The sequence below is a fragment of the Mus caroli genome, chromosome 18 (assembly GCF_900094665.2).
Source record: "Mus caroli chromosome 18, CAROLI_EIJ_v1.1, whole genome shotgun sequence".
NCBI lineage: Eukaryota > Metazoa > Chordata > Mammalia > Rodentia > Muridae > Mus > Mus caroli.
In genome coordinates this window covers 3,873,290-3,887,708 of record NC_034587.1, presented here as the reverse complement: position 1 = coordinate 3,887,708, position 14,419 = coordinate 3,873,290, and the positions used below count along the sequence as shown (strand labels likewise).

The 14,419-nt window shown below is 39.9% G+C and overlaps 1 protein-coding gene across 2 annotated transcripts in view; it reads left to right on the top strand.

Annotated features, from left to right (window-relative positions):
• Armc4 (armadillo repeat containing 4) overlaps positions 1-14,419 on the top strand; it is a 194,176-nt gene that overhangs the window by 19,907 nt on the left and 159,850 nt on the right. For both annotated transcript variants that reach the window (XM_021150551.2, XM_021150552.1), the window contains 3 exons: positions 2,783-2,970; positions 4,553-4,651; positions 5,980-6,127. In XM_021150551.2, the coding sequence (XP_021006210.1) occupies positions 2,783-2,970; positions 4,553-4,651; positions 5,980-6,127 (435 nt within the window). The remainder of the gene's footprint in view (positions 1-2,782; positions 2,971-4,552; positions 4,652-5,979; positions 6,128-14,419) is intronic.

Sequence of the window (14,419 nt, the reverse complement as noted above, 5' to 3'; positions counted from 1 at the left end):
ATTTTCATTGAACTCTAAAAAGTCCTTAATTTCTTTCTTTATTCCTTCCTTGACCAAGGTATCATTGAGAAGAGTGTTGTTCAGTTTCCACGTGAAGGTGCAGAATAACTTTCTATTTCAAAGACACTACAACATGGGAGTGAAGGCTCTATGTAGCTCAATATCTTTGTGTTCAATGAGTTGTGAAGGTATTATCCTTAGCAATGGGGCCTTGTTCTCAGTTATGGAGAGAAACCTATTGTCTTGGCAACAACCTTGGCTGTTTGGGGATTTTCATGGGGCTCTTGACCAGCTACTCAATTAGATGAAACCCAATCCTGGTACTGGAAGATTTGCTTGGTAACAAGAAATGGCCGGTTCTGTTTCCTTTGTTATTTGCAGACTTCATTAGGATTGTCTTCATGCATTATATAGGAAGCTTTCAGTGCCCTAGGTTTTCAATACACTCCTCAAATGACCTTTAGTTCTAGCTGTCTCACCCTTCATTCCTTCCTTCAGTCTCATCTCCCCTACTCCTTCCTACTTGATCATCTTGTTCTTGTCCCTCCCACTCTTTTACACCCATACAATCTATTCCATCCCCCACCTCCCAGGGGATCCATATGTTCCACCTAATCCCTTCCTCTGTGCCTATCCTCTCTGAGGGTATGGGTTGTAGCTTGGTATCATTTATTTTATAGCTAATATTCAGATATAAGTGAATAAGACCATATTTATTATTCTGGGCCCAGATTACCTTACTCAGGATGATTTTTAATAGTTTATCCATTTTCTTGAAAATTCCATGTCATTTTTAAAGAGCTGAGTAATACTCCACCGTGAAAATATACTACAATTTCTTTATCCATTTATCAAAATGGGAAGCTATGTTGTTTCCAATATCTGGCTATTATGAATAGAGCAGCATGGAACATGGTTGAACAAGTGTCTCTGTGGTAGAATGAAGAGTCCTTTGAGTGTATGCCCCAGAGTGGGATAGCTGAACTTAAGGTAGATTGATTCCCATTCTACTGAAGAACTGCCACACTAATTTCCACAGTGGCTGTACAAGTTTGTAGCCCCATAAGTAAAAGATAAGTGTTTCCCCTACTTGCACCTCATATTGCTTTATTGATCTTAGTTGTTCTGACAGGTATAAGATGGAATCTTAAAGTAGTTGATTTGCATTTTATCTGGTGACTAAGGATGTTGAACATTAGCAAACACAGAAGTGGATGCTCACAGTCAGCTATTGGATGGATCACAGGGCCCCCAATGGAGGAGCTAGAGAAAGTACCCAACAAGCTTGGGGGATTTGCAACCCTATACGTGGAACAACAATATGAACTAACCAGTACCCCCGGAGCTCATGTCTCTAGCTTCATTTGTATCAGAAGATGGCCTAGTTGGCCATCAGTGGAAAGAGAGGCCCATTGGTCATGCAGACTTTATATGCCTCAGTACAGGGGAATGCCAAGGCCAAGAATTGGGAGTGGGTAGGTGGGGGAGTGGGTTGGGGAGCATGTGGGGGACTTTTGGGATAGCATTGGAAATGTAAATGAAATAAATACCTATATATATATATATATATATATATATATATATGCTTCAAAAAAAGAGCTTTTCAGCCATTTGAGTTTCCTATTTTTAAAATTTTCTAGTTAATGTGAACTCCATTTTATAAATTGGATTATTTGTTTTCTTGATAGTATTTTAAAATTCCATGTGTATGTATGTATATATATATATATATATATATATATATATATATTAGATATTAGCTGTCTATCAGATGTGGAATTCACAAAAAAATTATGTTCCCATTTTGTAGACAGCTTTTTCCAAATGATGGTATCTGTTTTCTTACAGAATCTTTTCAGTTTCATGAGCTCCCATTTTTTAATTGTTGATCTTAGTGCCCATGCTAATGGTATTCTGTTCAGAAAATCTATGAGTTTAAAGCTATTCTCCACTTTCTCTTCTATCAGCTTCAGTGTACCTGGTTTTATGTTGAGGCCTTTGATTTATTTGGAGTTGCATTTTGTGCATGTTGATAAAAATTTATCTATTTGCATTCTTCCATATGTTGCCATCCAGTTTGGCAAGCACCATTGTTGAAGATAATCTCTTTCTTTCCTATATGTATTTTTGGCTTTTTTATGGAAAAGCAAGTAAGTGTCTGTCCATAGGTGTGTGAGTTTATGTCTGGGCTGTCAATTCAATTCTATTTATCAGTCTTAACCACTGAGCCATCTCTACAGACCCAGGATATGTCTTCTATTTATGGTTTAGTTTTCATGTGATATATACCAATAAAGGGATGGAGTTTTGGATTCTTTGTTTTCAAAAGGTGATGAGTTGTATGTCGGTCTGTACATGCTGCCTTAGAGCTGAGTTCAGAAACATCACATGCTGGGCGTGGTGGTGCACGCCTTTAATCCCAGCACTCAGGAGGCAGAGGCAGGCAGATTTCTGAGTTCAAGGCCAGCATGGTCTACAAAGTGAGTTCCAGGACAGCCAGGGCTATACAGAGAAACCCTGTCTCAAAACCAAAAATAAACAAAAATAAACACAAACAAACAAACAAACAAAAAACCCTAGAAACATCACATTACTCTCTTCTTGACTCTGAGTAAGGTCTTGGTCTTGAAGTTGCCCTTATTCAATTTGAGTTGCTAAACCACAGCAAGTAGATGCCTATGAGAGTCAGCTGACTTAATCCAGCCCTTAGCTTCAGATGGCACTAAGTACCTCAGATGTGATGTCATTGTAACCATTACTCTTATTTTTTTTTTAAATAAAGGAGATTAGGTTTACTGAGGAGCAACAGAAGGATAATCAGATTTTTGAGAAACCCAAGACAGAAGATGGGCACTCATCTGTAGCTGGCTCAGAGAAGAGTAAAATTGAAAAGATTAACTTTGGGAAAAGTCATATGACCAAGAGATTGGAGCCAAGCTTAAACTGGAGAGTAACTGTAGATTACAAAGAGTAAGCTGTGGTTTACGTGGGTTTTCTGATGCATCTTTAATCACTACATGTTTGCCTATTTTTTTTTCCTGGAATTGTATGCCATGTTAGAAAATACAGTGTGTATTTGCATGTCTTTCCTGTTTGATTCCCTTTTTCCTTCTTTACATATCCCAAGTGGAAAAATATAGTGGCAAGAGTGCTTGCACTTGGACAGCTGTGATTGGAGTAAAACACTTGTTACTTTTGTATAGTAGGTCAATTAAGAGCAAGTTATATGAGGTAAAAATGATGCTAACATACACTGGGAAATATCGTGGCATATTAACATGTAATGGTAGGGAGAATGTTATGATCACACTGACATGGAGCTCATCAGGAAAACTTTTGTAGCAGTAGTGTAAGCAGAACTTAATACTTTAGGAAGGATGGAGTGTCAGTGGTGTTAACAGATCTATATAAAGCGGATACTGGGACACTGTCTTAGTTAGAGTTGCAATTGCTATGATGAAACACAAGGACCAAGAGAAACGTGGGGAGGAAAGGGTTTATTCACTCAAACTTCCAGATAACAGTTCCTTGTCAAAAGCAGTGAATGCAGGAACTCACATAAACCAGAACCTTGTAGGTAGGAACTGATGCAGAAGCCATGAAGGGGTGCAGCTTACTGGCTTGCCTAGCCTGTTTTCTTATAGAACCCAGGACCACCAGCCCAGGCATGGCCCCACCCTCAACTGAGCCCTCTCTCATCAATCACTAATTAAGAAAATGACCTACAGTCTTGCCTTTCTACATCCCAATCTCATGGAGACATTTTCTCAATTGAAGTTCCCTTCTTCCTGATGAGTTTAGATTGTGTCAAGTTGAGATAGAATTATCCAGTGGACATACTAAACATAAGAAAATAGTAAGTAAAGATTAAAAATTATTGCTACTCAAAGGCTGAGAAGACAGCTCAACCAATAAAGTGTTTGCCTTGTAAGCGTGCACAACCTGACTTTAATTCACAAGACTCAAAAGCAGAAACAAAACAGAGCAGATGTAGTGGTATATACTTGTAATTTCCCCATACTGATGGGGAAATGCAGATAGCTGGATCCCTGGAATTTTCTGGCAGCCAGCTTAGTCTACTTGCTTGATTCCAGGCCAGCAAGAGACCCTGTTTCAAATAAAAGGTGACAGTGCTTAGGGAACAGTGCACACACACACACACACACACACACACACACACACACACATACACACACACACACATGCTTGTCCTCTGGCCTCCAAATGCATGTGAACACACATGTTCACCTACATATATGGAATATACATGTATATGTAGATGCATCCCCCCTCAAACATGCACACACACACACACACACATGCACACTTACACATGCATGCACACACACACTCACATATGCACATGCACATACAAGTGTGTGTCATTGCTACTCAAATTTGGGGGTTGTCAGAAGTTCCTAGAGTAAATTACTCATGTTTCCATTAACAAGAAGCCGAAGTTATTTAACTTACAAAGAAGAAATAGTTGATTATGGGTCATGATTCACCAGTACAACATACTGAAGCTCAGTTTTGTAATATATTTATTTAGCCACAAAAGCTCTCTAAAGGATAGCCAAGAGGAAAAACAAGGAAGATTGGAAAAGTCATCATCGGCGTCTGTGGCCCCAAGCCGTGCACAGTTACATCGGTAAGTTTTGGTTGGTCTGGTCATGCTCTTATAGCCACCCACACAGAATGGCCAGCCGCCATGCTGGTTAAAGGCCTCCTTAATACTATACCAGGGACCCAGGGTACTTAACATACTGATGGTTACTAGTGATGCAAGTAAAAATGAGGGTGATGGAGTGCTTTAAGTATACTCTAGGATGCACTTCTAGTGCAGTTGTGTGGATCAGAGTTAGGGCTTGCTATGTACTAAGGAAAGAAATACATCTAAGTTAGAGTGGAGAATCCAGTGGAGTGTATACTCCCAACTTGTCTTATCTCTCATGTCCTAACAAAGTTGTGACATGTGTCTGTGTCTCTTTGCTTATAGATGACTCCTCTAATTCTATAGAGACATATGTAATTTCCAATTAAAAAAATTTACACAAGGCCAGCTATGAGCATTGGGTATGCTTTTCAGTTTAACAACAACAACAACATAGCATAAAGGGCTGGCCATTAGTGTTGGAGGGTCTCCTAGCAGTGATAGGAGGAAAGGGAGAGATGCTCATAGAAACATGTGCACACTCAATCTAAAATACAGCCTTTAAGATTACCCTTACTGCTGTGATGCTAGCTTTATGTTTAGCTGACTATAATACATTTATTCAATGTGTTTAAGAATTTTTGTTGAAGCTTTTTTATTTTGAAATAATAATGGGCTCATAGGAAGCTGCAATGGCAATGCTCTCAGTATCCTCTACCCTGCTTCCTTCAGTGACAACACTACAGAGTCACAGCACCATGACATAACCATGCTTCAGTGAGTGTGTCATTTACCCATGGATGCTAGGGTAAATTCACCCCATATTATAATGACAGCATTCAGAACACAGAACTTCCCCACACGTGGGCTTCCTCATGTTACCCCTCATGGTCACATCTAGTCTCATCTCTAACTCCAGTCGACCATTCCTCTGTTCTCCAGGGCACTGATTAGTATTTAAGACTTAAGTGACCTTTCAGTGTTTGCTGTTTCTCTCTACCATTTTCTCTCTTTCCCTACATTTCTGTGGCCTACTTAAGCATTTTGATTTGTCTGTAGTCTTTTGGGATGCATCTCTTTATATATCTGTATTGCCTTTGGTCCAGGTGGGTTTGTGTGCATGGCTGCATGCATGCATATGTGTATGTGTGTGTGATGAATACTATTTGCTAATACTGTCTTTTAGCAGATGTGTAAAAATCTTGTTTTTCTTCTGAGGCTCACAAGGCATTGATGTCATCTGCTACGTGAGTACAGATTGTTGTGTTATTGTTATATGTGTCACACTGTAGCTAATACGGAGGACTTTGTGTTACTGTTCTTAGTAAGGGTGGTGAGAAGGTTGAGGAGATTGTCAGCGAGAGCTCCTCAGAGAGTGAGGAGGATGAGGAGCCTCCCGACCACCGCCAGGAAGCCAATGCAGACCTCCCTTCCGAATACTGGCAGATTCAGAAGCTGGTGAAATATTTAAAGGTAAGAAAAATCTTTACAGTATTTAGTGGAAATTCTTTTCTAAATACATGACATGGCCCTTAAGTAAGAGCAGTATGCACTGTGGTTGTCATTTGCGTATACAAAGGAAAGGTCTTATTATTCTGAGCAATCAAGCTTAGACCTTGTAAAGCACAACCTAACTAGCACTAACCTAACTCTCTCCTGGTGTGTGTGTGTGTGTGTGTGTGTGTGTGTGTGTGTGTGTGTATGTGTATGACAGTGTTGGGGGGTTAGGAATTACTGTGGTCAATAGCAAGTGTTGACTTAATCTGTGTTTCATGATTTTCATTTAGTATGATAGAAAAAGCATGGAGCTTTTCTTAACTTGGATCACTGGCTAGTAGGTGGCTATTGAAGAGTTTTGGCTTGATCCTCAATATCAGCAATGAAGTAGATGAAATACCTGCACCACAGGACCTTTCAAGATTGAGAACCTTGTTTGAAATATGTATTGTAGCATCTCATATAGTAGGTGCTTAAAATATGCTTCACTTTTTAAATAAGGTTATTTGTTTTCTGGAGTCCAGCTTCTTGAGTTCTTTGTATATATTGGATATTAGTCCCCTATCAGATTTAGGATCGGTAAATATCCTTTCCCAATCTGTTGGTGGCCTTGTCTTATTGACAGTGTCTTTTGCCTTACAGAAGCTTTGCAATTTTATGAGGTCCCATTTGTCGATTCTTGATCTTACAGTACAAGCCATTGCTGTTCTATTCAGGAAATTTCCCCCTGTGCCCATATCTTTGAGGCTTTCCCACACTTTCTCCTCTATAAGTTTCAGTGTCTCTAGTTGCATATGTAGCAGAGGATGGCCTATTTGGCCATCAATGGGAGGAGAGGTCCTTGGTCTTACAATGATTATATGCCCCAGTACAGGGGAATGCCAGGGCCAGGAAGTGGGAGTGGGTGGGTTGGGGAACAGAGCAGGGGGAGGGTATAGGGAACTTTCAGGATAGCATTTGAAATGTAAATGAAGAAAATATCTAATAAAAAAATTGAAAAAAAAAAGATATGGCTCACTTCCATGTCTCTCTCAAGTCAGAAGAGACATGAAAATACCTTACATGATGAGTAGCCCATAAGAAGTATATAAATATTTTAATGGAGGAAGGGTCAAGGAAAATAGGCTACTGCAGCTCAAATTAACATTTCTTGCTGCTCTGGTAAAGCCTTCTTTAAAGCTGAAGTCCAAAATTATAGGTGAAAAAGAATGGGACAAAATATTTTGACTACTTTATATTTCTTCTTTTTTCCCATATCTTTGGCCAGATTGGCCAAGGCTAGTGCCTCCTCACCTCAAGATAGCATGTAAAACAGCTTTTGTGCGTGATTTGAGAATCTGACAAAGGCCCTCTGAATGGATGGTCTTGAAGATGTAAAAGAGCTGAGGAAACTGCAAGAAAAACAAACTCCCTCCTCTGAGGGACATTCCTTTGGTGAAATCTGCCAGAATTAGAATTTTTTTTTCCTGAATCTCAAATCTGCAGAAAAATTAGTGAAGACATTGTGAAATGTATTTTAATTCTCTTTGGGGAATTCGGGTTCTCAGTCTACTCTGATGTGAATCATGATGACGTTCCTGGTTAGAAGGAATTCATGTAACAGGCAAGTGTACAATGCTCTGACAGTCAAGGTAGGCATTTCTAGGCACCAAGGCAGGTCCATGTCAGAACAGTAGCAACCACAGTCTGATTAGCTTTTCTGTGTCTGTTTTTGTGTCCCAATGTGTATTGGTTACTAAAGTGACTTGTTCTTGCAAAAATAAGTGCTTATTGGTGGGAGCAATGAATCAATCAGTACAGGGCTTGTTATGTAAGAACGAGTTTGGATTCTCAGAACCTATAAAAAATGCTAGACAAGGTCATACAAATCTGTCATGTGAAGCAGTGGTAGAGACAGTTCAACCTCAGGAGCTTGTTAACCAATCAGTGAGCTCTTGATTCAGTGAGTGAGCCTTTCTCAACAGGTGGAAGCTAAGGGAGAAAAAACAATAAGCAATCTTGCTCAGCTGAAAAACCTATAACTGCCAAAACTACTGGCCTGTTAAGATGACCCCAACGGAGTAGTAATGGTATATTTTACTTGGAGCTAACAAATAGTAGTATAATTGTACTTAAGACCTGGGGAATAGAAAGGAATGCATGCCAAGTACTATAAACCCATCAACTACCAATAGCTGGCATGTCATAGACCCTAGAGGAGAACCTACAACTGGCATTTATAATTTCTAACTACTTTAAATACTGACTCCTATACACACAGATAAGTCTAATTCTTGACTCTAACTATAGAAACTTCTTTTTACACCAGAGATCCACAACTGTTCATAATACAGACAATAAGTGACCACAGAGTCCCCATTCCCTTTAGGCACATCTACAATGCAACTCCTTAATCTAAGGATTAGGGAAAATTGTGGACGATGGGACAGAAAGATTGTGAGAGCCAGAAGATCAAGGCACCTGCAGTGAAATAATGTGTCATAGATATGAAATGGACTTTGTACCCATGAAATCTGAACAATATGGTTGCTTAAACAAGACCTGAATAGTGACAGCACCAGCCCTCTCCCCTAGCTAGAGAACTGCAGGCAATCACTGGTTACTAAGAAAGGAAGAATTAACTTTCCTCAGGGTCACATACCCTACTAAGTTATTCAGTTCCAATGAGATCAGTGGTAACCACGTGTATATATGAGCAATGCTAGATTTACTCAGGTGATTATGTACATATACATGCAACAATAGTTAGAGAAGGAGTCATTAATCTGAGAGGAAGTGGGATATGGGAGATGTTAGAGGGGAGAGCAGGAGGGGTGGAAATAATGTAAATGCTCTACTCATATATGAAATTCTCAAAAAAGCTACAGAGTAAGTGGGCATGTGCTGCTAGTTGTTGGGATGTCAACTCTTAGCCTCCACACATATACACAAATACTACACACAAAATAAATATATTACATATAAAAATAGCAGTAATTTTATATACCCAGTATATAAATGTTTTTAAAATACTTACAATGAAGAAAGGCTACACTCTAGTCACTTGTATTGGAGAAACTGAAGATATACATGCAAATGGATGAAATTGGGGGGGCTGTATACTCAATGGGGAGAGAGCCTGCTGCACAAGTTCAGATCTCTAATACCTATGCAAGTACCTGGAAGGTATAGAACCTGCCTGTAATCCCAGAGCATGGGAGGAAATGACAGACTTCCCAGAGCAAGCTGGGTAGACTACTTGTGGGAATGATTGTGCAAGACACCTTACATCATCCTGCTCTCAGTCATCATGGCTTCCTTCAGCAAGTAGGGGATCCCAGCTCCCCTGCTTAGACTTGTGATGCCAAACTAGAACTTTCTATGTCAGTCCCATAGGGGAATGTGGACATCTCAACCCTACCAAGACGTAGTCCTCTTCTGAACAATGTAAATGCAAGCACAGAAAGAACAAAGATGACTTAAACAAAGGAGAAAGGATAGATGAATAGGTCCAGCCAACAAAATCCTCCAGTGTGCACAGCAACACAAACATGGAAAACTAAGAAAGGTGATGAGACACCTCCAAAGTTTAATGACGACTAATGAAAATGACCTGGAAGAACTTCCAGAGAAAGAATTCAAAAGAATGTTCATAAGCCTGCTCAAACAGCTCAAAGACTACATACATGTATTAATAGAGAGCATAAACAATGAGGTGAAAAAGATAAGAAAATCAATCCAAGGTATGAAAATAGAGTTTAATCAAGAGATTGTGAAACAAAAATGAAACTGAAATGATGTTGGAAATGAAAAGTATAAGCCTAATACAAACTTTAGTGGAAAGCCTCAGGACAGTAGGTCACATAGGAAACAGAGATTCATGCTGGACGGCACAGTAGAGGAATTTGATCACTCAGTAAAAGTCAATGAGAAATTAATAAAAAGTGAACAGAAGCTGGAAGAGCTCCACAGCACCATAACAGAGCTAATTTTCAGACACCAAGCATATAATGAAAAGAATACGACAGGGGAGGCATGGAGAACATTATCTATATTATCATGGAAAACAAAAGAGAAAGAATCCCCAGATCTAGAGAGATTCCCAGCTACATATTAGAGACCCACAGATTTACAAATAGATAGGACCAGAAAAGAAACTCTCAATGATATATTGTAGTTTTTTAAAAAAAGTAAAAATGCAGAATAAGAGGTGTTGAAAACTCTCTTGAGAGAAATATGAAGTCACTTAGAAAGGCAGACCCATAAGACTGACACCTGATTTGATAGAACAGTCAAAGTCAGAGGGCCTGGAAAGATGTATTTCAAGTTCTGAAGAACCACAATTTCCAAATTAAGACTATTATACCTAGCAAAAATATTTATTAAAATTGGAAGAGAAATAAAAACTTTTCATGATAAAATGCTGGTAGGACTGAAAGTTGGTGCAGCCACTTGGGAAATGAATGTGGAAGTTCTTGAGAAAGCTGAAAGTAGATGAGCTACCAGCTCTACAACTGCTGGGCATGTTCCCAAAGGACTCTTGTGATGACTTCTCTTGGTTGTCAACTTGACTACATCTAGAATGAACTACAATCCAGAAATGGATTGTACACCTGTAACCTGAATCTTGAGGCTGGAAGACAGAAGCTTTTGATCCAGATCATGAGGTGGGATGATACAGGCTCTTAATCTGCATCAATACATACCTTTAATCCAGATTTTGAGGCCTACATTTAATCTGGGGCATACTTTCTACTGGAGGCCTATATAAGATCAATAAGAAAAGGAAGGATTCCTTGTTCTCTGCCAGCTTGCACTTAATTGCCAGCACATCTGGAGAACCTACTTCTTCAGGATTCTGGCTTACACAGAAGACCAGCCTTTGGAAAAAGAGCAGGAGAATCTTGATGTTTTCCAAGAGTCCATTGTCTTTTTGTTTCACGCAAAAAGGCAGAGTCAGATGAGGCAGAACCATAAGAAGAATGAGGTAGGCAGAAGCATGGCTTTTGATGTTGGAAAGATAACAGTGGGATTCTACTTACCAGCTCAGTAGCTTTTTGGGGGGGAGGGGGGGCTGGCGCACTTTTGTCAACTTCAGTGTCCTCACTGGTAAAGAAGGGAAAAGTGTCCACATGTCAGTACCATGGTGGATACTAAATGCAGCATAACACAGCTGGAGTGTTTGACACGGAGTCCTCAGTAATTTCTGGCAGTGATAACTGTTTCTATAGTGTATGATTATGACCACAGAAGTTGCACGATGTGGAGTATTGCTCACTTGCCCAGGTGGCCCTCAAGTTTTGCTTTAAAATTTCTAGCAAAACAATAAAAAGAGGAAAATACAGTGAGTTAATATAGTGAAGGATAGACTTATGGTCCTTAAATAAAAAGGAGCCAGTTGCCAATTATTCTGGGAGAATTTTGGCCCTTAGTGTGATATGGGAAAGCACTGGGCAAGGGAACACATAGCCGGGCTTTCAGATGGCATCCTGCTGAGACCATAGAGAAGAGTCTCTTAATAGCCTAGTTATAGAATGCTACCTTGAGTTTAGCTACTTAGGATAAATCCACACAGCATTGGGCCAAATGGGGATGTGCTGTTTCTGTCCCAGAACGGCTAAGGAAAACATTTATTGATGAAGTGCTACTTAGGCTCACACAAGTTATTCATCAGGAGATCATGTGCAAATGTGATACTTTTGGCCAGACATTAAATTGCTCGGAATTCTTATAGCTCCCACAGGTAAAATCTCTTAACATAGCCAATAAAAGGGAAAGTTCATCTACAAATGATTTCTAGGTTTTTTTCTTTGACACAGGTAACTGTTTTATACAGAGACACAAAAGGATATTAAAATGTCTCTGAAGCCGGGCAGTGGTGGTGACACACGCCTTTAATCCCAGCACTTGGGGGGCAGAGGCAGGCAGATTTCTGAGTTTGAGGCCAGCCTGGTCTACAGAGTTCCAGGACAGCCAGTGCTATACAGAGAAACCCTGTCTCGGAAAGAAAAAAAAAAAGTCTCTGAAATGCAAAATTGAATGTCCGTAGGTAACCTCAAAATAAACATATCTGACATTTTCATTCATGAAATTATGGCTCCAATGTAGAAATGGTAATATTGACCTGACCTTCTGTCTACTGTTTTCCAAGGATAGAATGTCTGTGAGGATGAAAAAAATTAATGAGCTCATTAATATTGAAACAAGTTAATGAACTGTAGCTTATTATTTATCCAGCACTATGAGCTCAGATCCTGGCACATAAGAAAAGGGAGTTGATAACGAATTATTTGGCTTTAACCTACATTCACTTCAACTTGCAAAAATTTACGCACACACACACACACCTTTTCTTTTGAGATTTTAGAACACATTTTTTTAAAATTAAGGAATATGTTGCATTTTTTTTTAACTCAGCAGCCTTCCAACTTCTTTTGCTTCCCTAGCTGATGCGTCCATACACAATTCTCCTACCCATTACTAATCAAGTCAACTCTGCCTGGCTCCTTTGTTCATGTGTATACAGAGTGGCCAAAGAGTGTACTCGCCCTGCTTCCTGATAAGTACGTTCTGTCTTCTGCTGCCATGATGGCTCACCTTGTCAAACTTCTTAACTGCTTCTTTAGTAGAGAGGTACTTACTGCCTAAGTCTTTATTGGCAGGGTATATTGCTAAGGATCACAAGTTTGACCCTTGAACTTCTGCCTAAATGATGGTGCAAAAGAGGTTGAGGCTACTGGTGTATTGCTCCTCTGTCCTTCCATCTTTCCTGGTCAGAGCCCCTCAGTGGATAACTCTCCTCACTCTGCCCTCTCCCTCTCTTAGCTCCCTTTGTCCTTAGAGATACACTTTCACTTTTGCATCTGCTCTCCTGAGACAGATACCTCTTCTTCCACTGACCAGGAGTACTTTAAAATCTTTTAAGAAAAAGATTTTTTTGCAATGATTAGAGGCTACAGTTTGCTAACATCTGTGCATTACATTTCTTCTGAGGCCCTAGCGTCACAGTGATGCTATGTGATTCACTTCTAAGCATGGTATATGGAAAAAAACCCTGAAATAAGAAAAGCATTCATATGAAAAAGAGAGTTTATCATTCATAAGAGTAGTTATTAAATTGATACAGATGGATAATCTCAGATTCCGGCCAGGTAGGGTATAGGAAGGTAGAAATACAGAGGTTTGCCTTGGAAACACATTAATTTGTGAAGAGTGGCCTTAAATGGAGAAAGATGGAGTTTAGCAAAGGATAAAATCCTGTGAGAATCCATTTCTATGTGGACTATGCCCAGAATTTGGCTCTGAATTAAAGAGAAAACAAGGTGGTGAGGTTACCTCCAGGGCATGGTGGATGACAGTGAAGAGGGTGATGTTATAGGGATGGCTGGTTCTCTGGTAGTTTGGAGGGTTTTTGGACATCTGGGATGATGTTTCTCTCACCTGTTGGTGTTTACTGGGGCTGTTGCCTGGGGAGAGCATGTCTGTGCCACTCTGGCCACAGCTTTAAGCTCTGTGAGGTGATGTTAGTATACATTGTTGGAGACACTGAAGTGCTGTACTCATAAGGTCTGACCCTTGCCTGCTTATACAAGAATAGAGGAACACAATGTGGGTTCTCCATTTCTCCAGATGTCCCCCTTCCCTGCAGAATTCTGCTAGGAAAGTGGGCAGGCTGATGATGAAAACATTAGTTTAGAAAGACGTGTCTAGTAGCAAGCAGAGGAAAAATGGAGCATAGTGGAAAAGATTAGGCCAGTGACAAGGGGTTGCATTGGAGGAGTGAGAATTGTCAGGAGGGCCACTCTCCACCTACAGATTCATAAAACACCCATATACATTTCATTTCACATGATCCTTGGACCATAGTGGTTACTCTTCTGTTCTGTTCAGTATCCACAAGTTTAGAATTCAAAAGCATGAAAATTAAAGGTGCCTGGAAATCCCCTAGATTACTGGGGATGAGGCCTGACTTCAGAGTGACATTCCTATCACTAGGTTGTCACTTCAAGGGAGACATTCAAGGCTCTCTGAAGAGGGGTTCTTGGCAATACATGCACTTACAGTTGAAATCTCTGTTGAGAATGCTTTACTGGGACTCTGTTACTAAATGCACACACACATACAGCGAGAGAGAGAGAGAGAGAGAGAGAGAGAGAGAGAGAGAGAGAGAGAGAGAGAGAGAGAAAACAGACAAAGAGCCCTTAACTGGTTAACAAGTTCTGAGTGGTAATTGGGAGTTAAATGCTTTTCTTTTTTCATCATAGGAATTTGATGTACTTTGCAATCAAT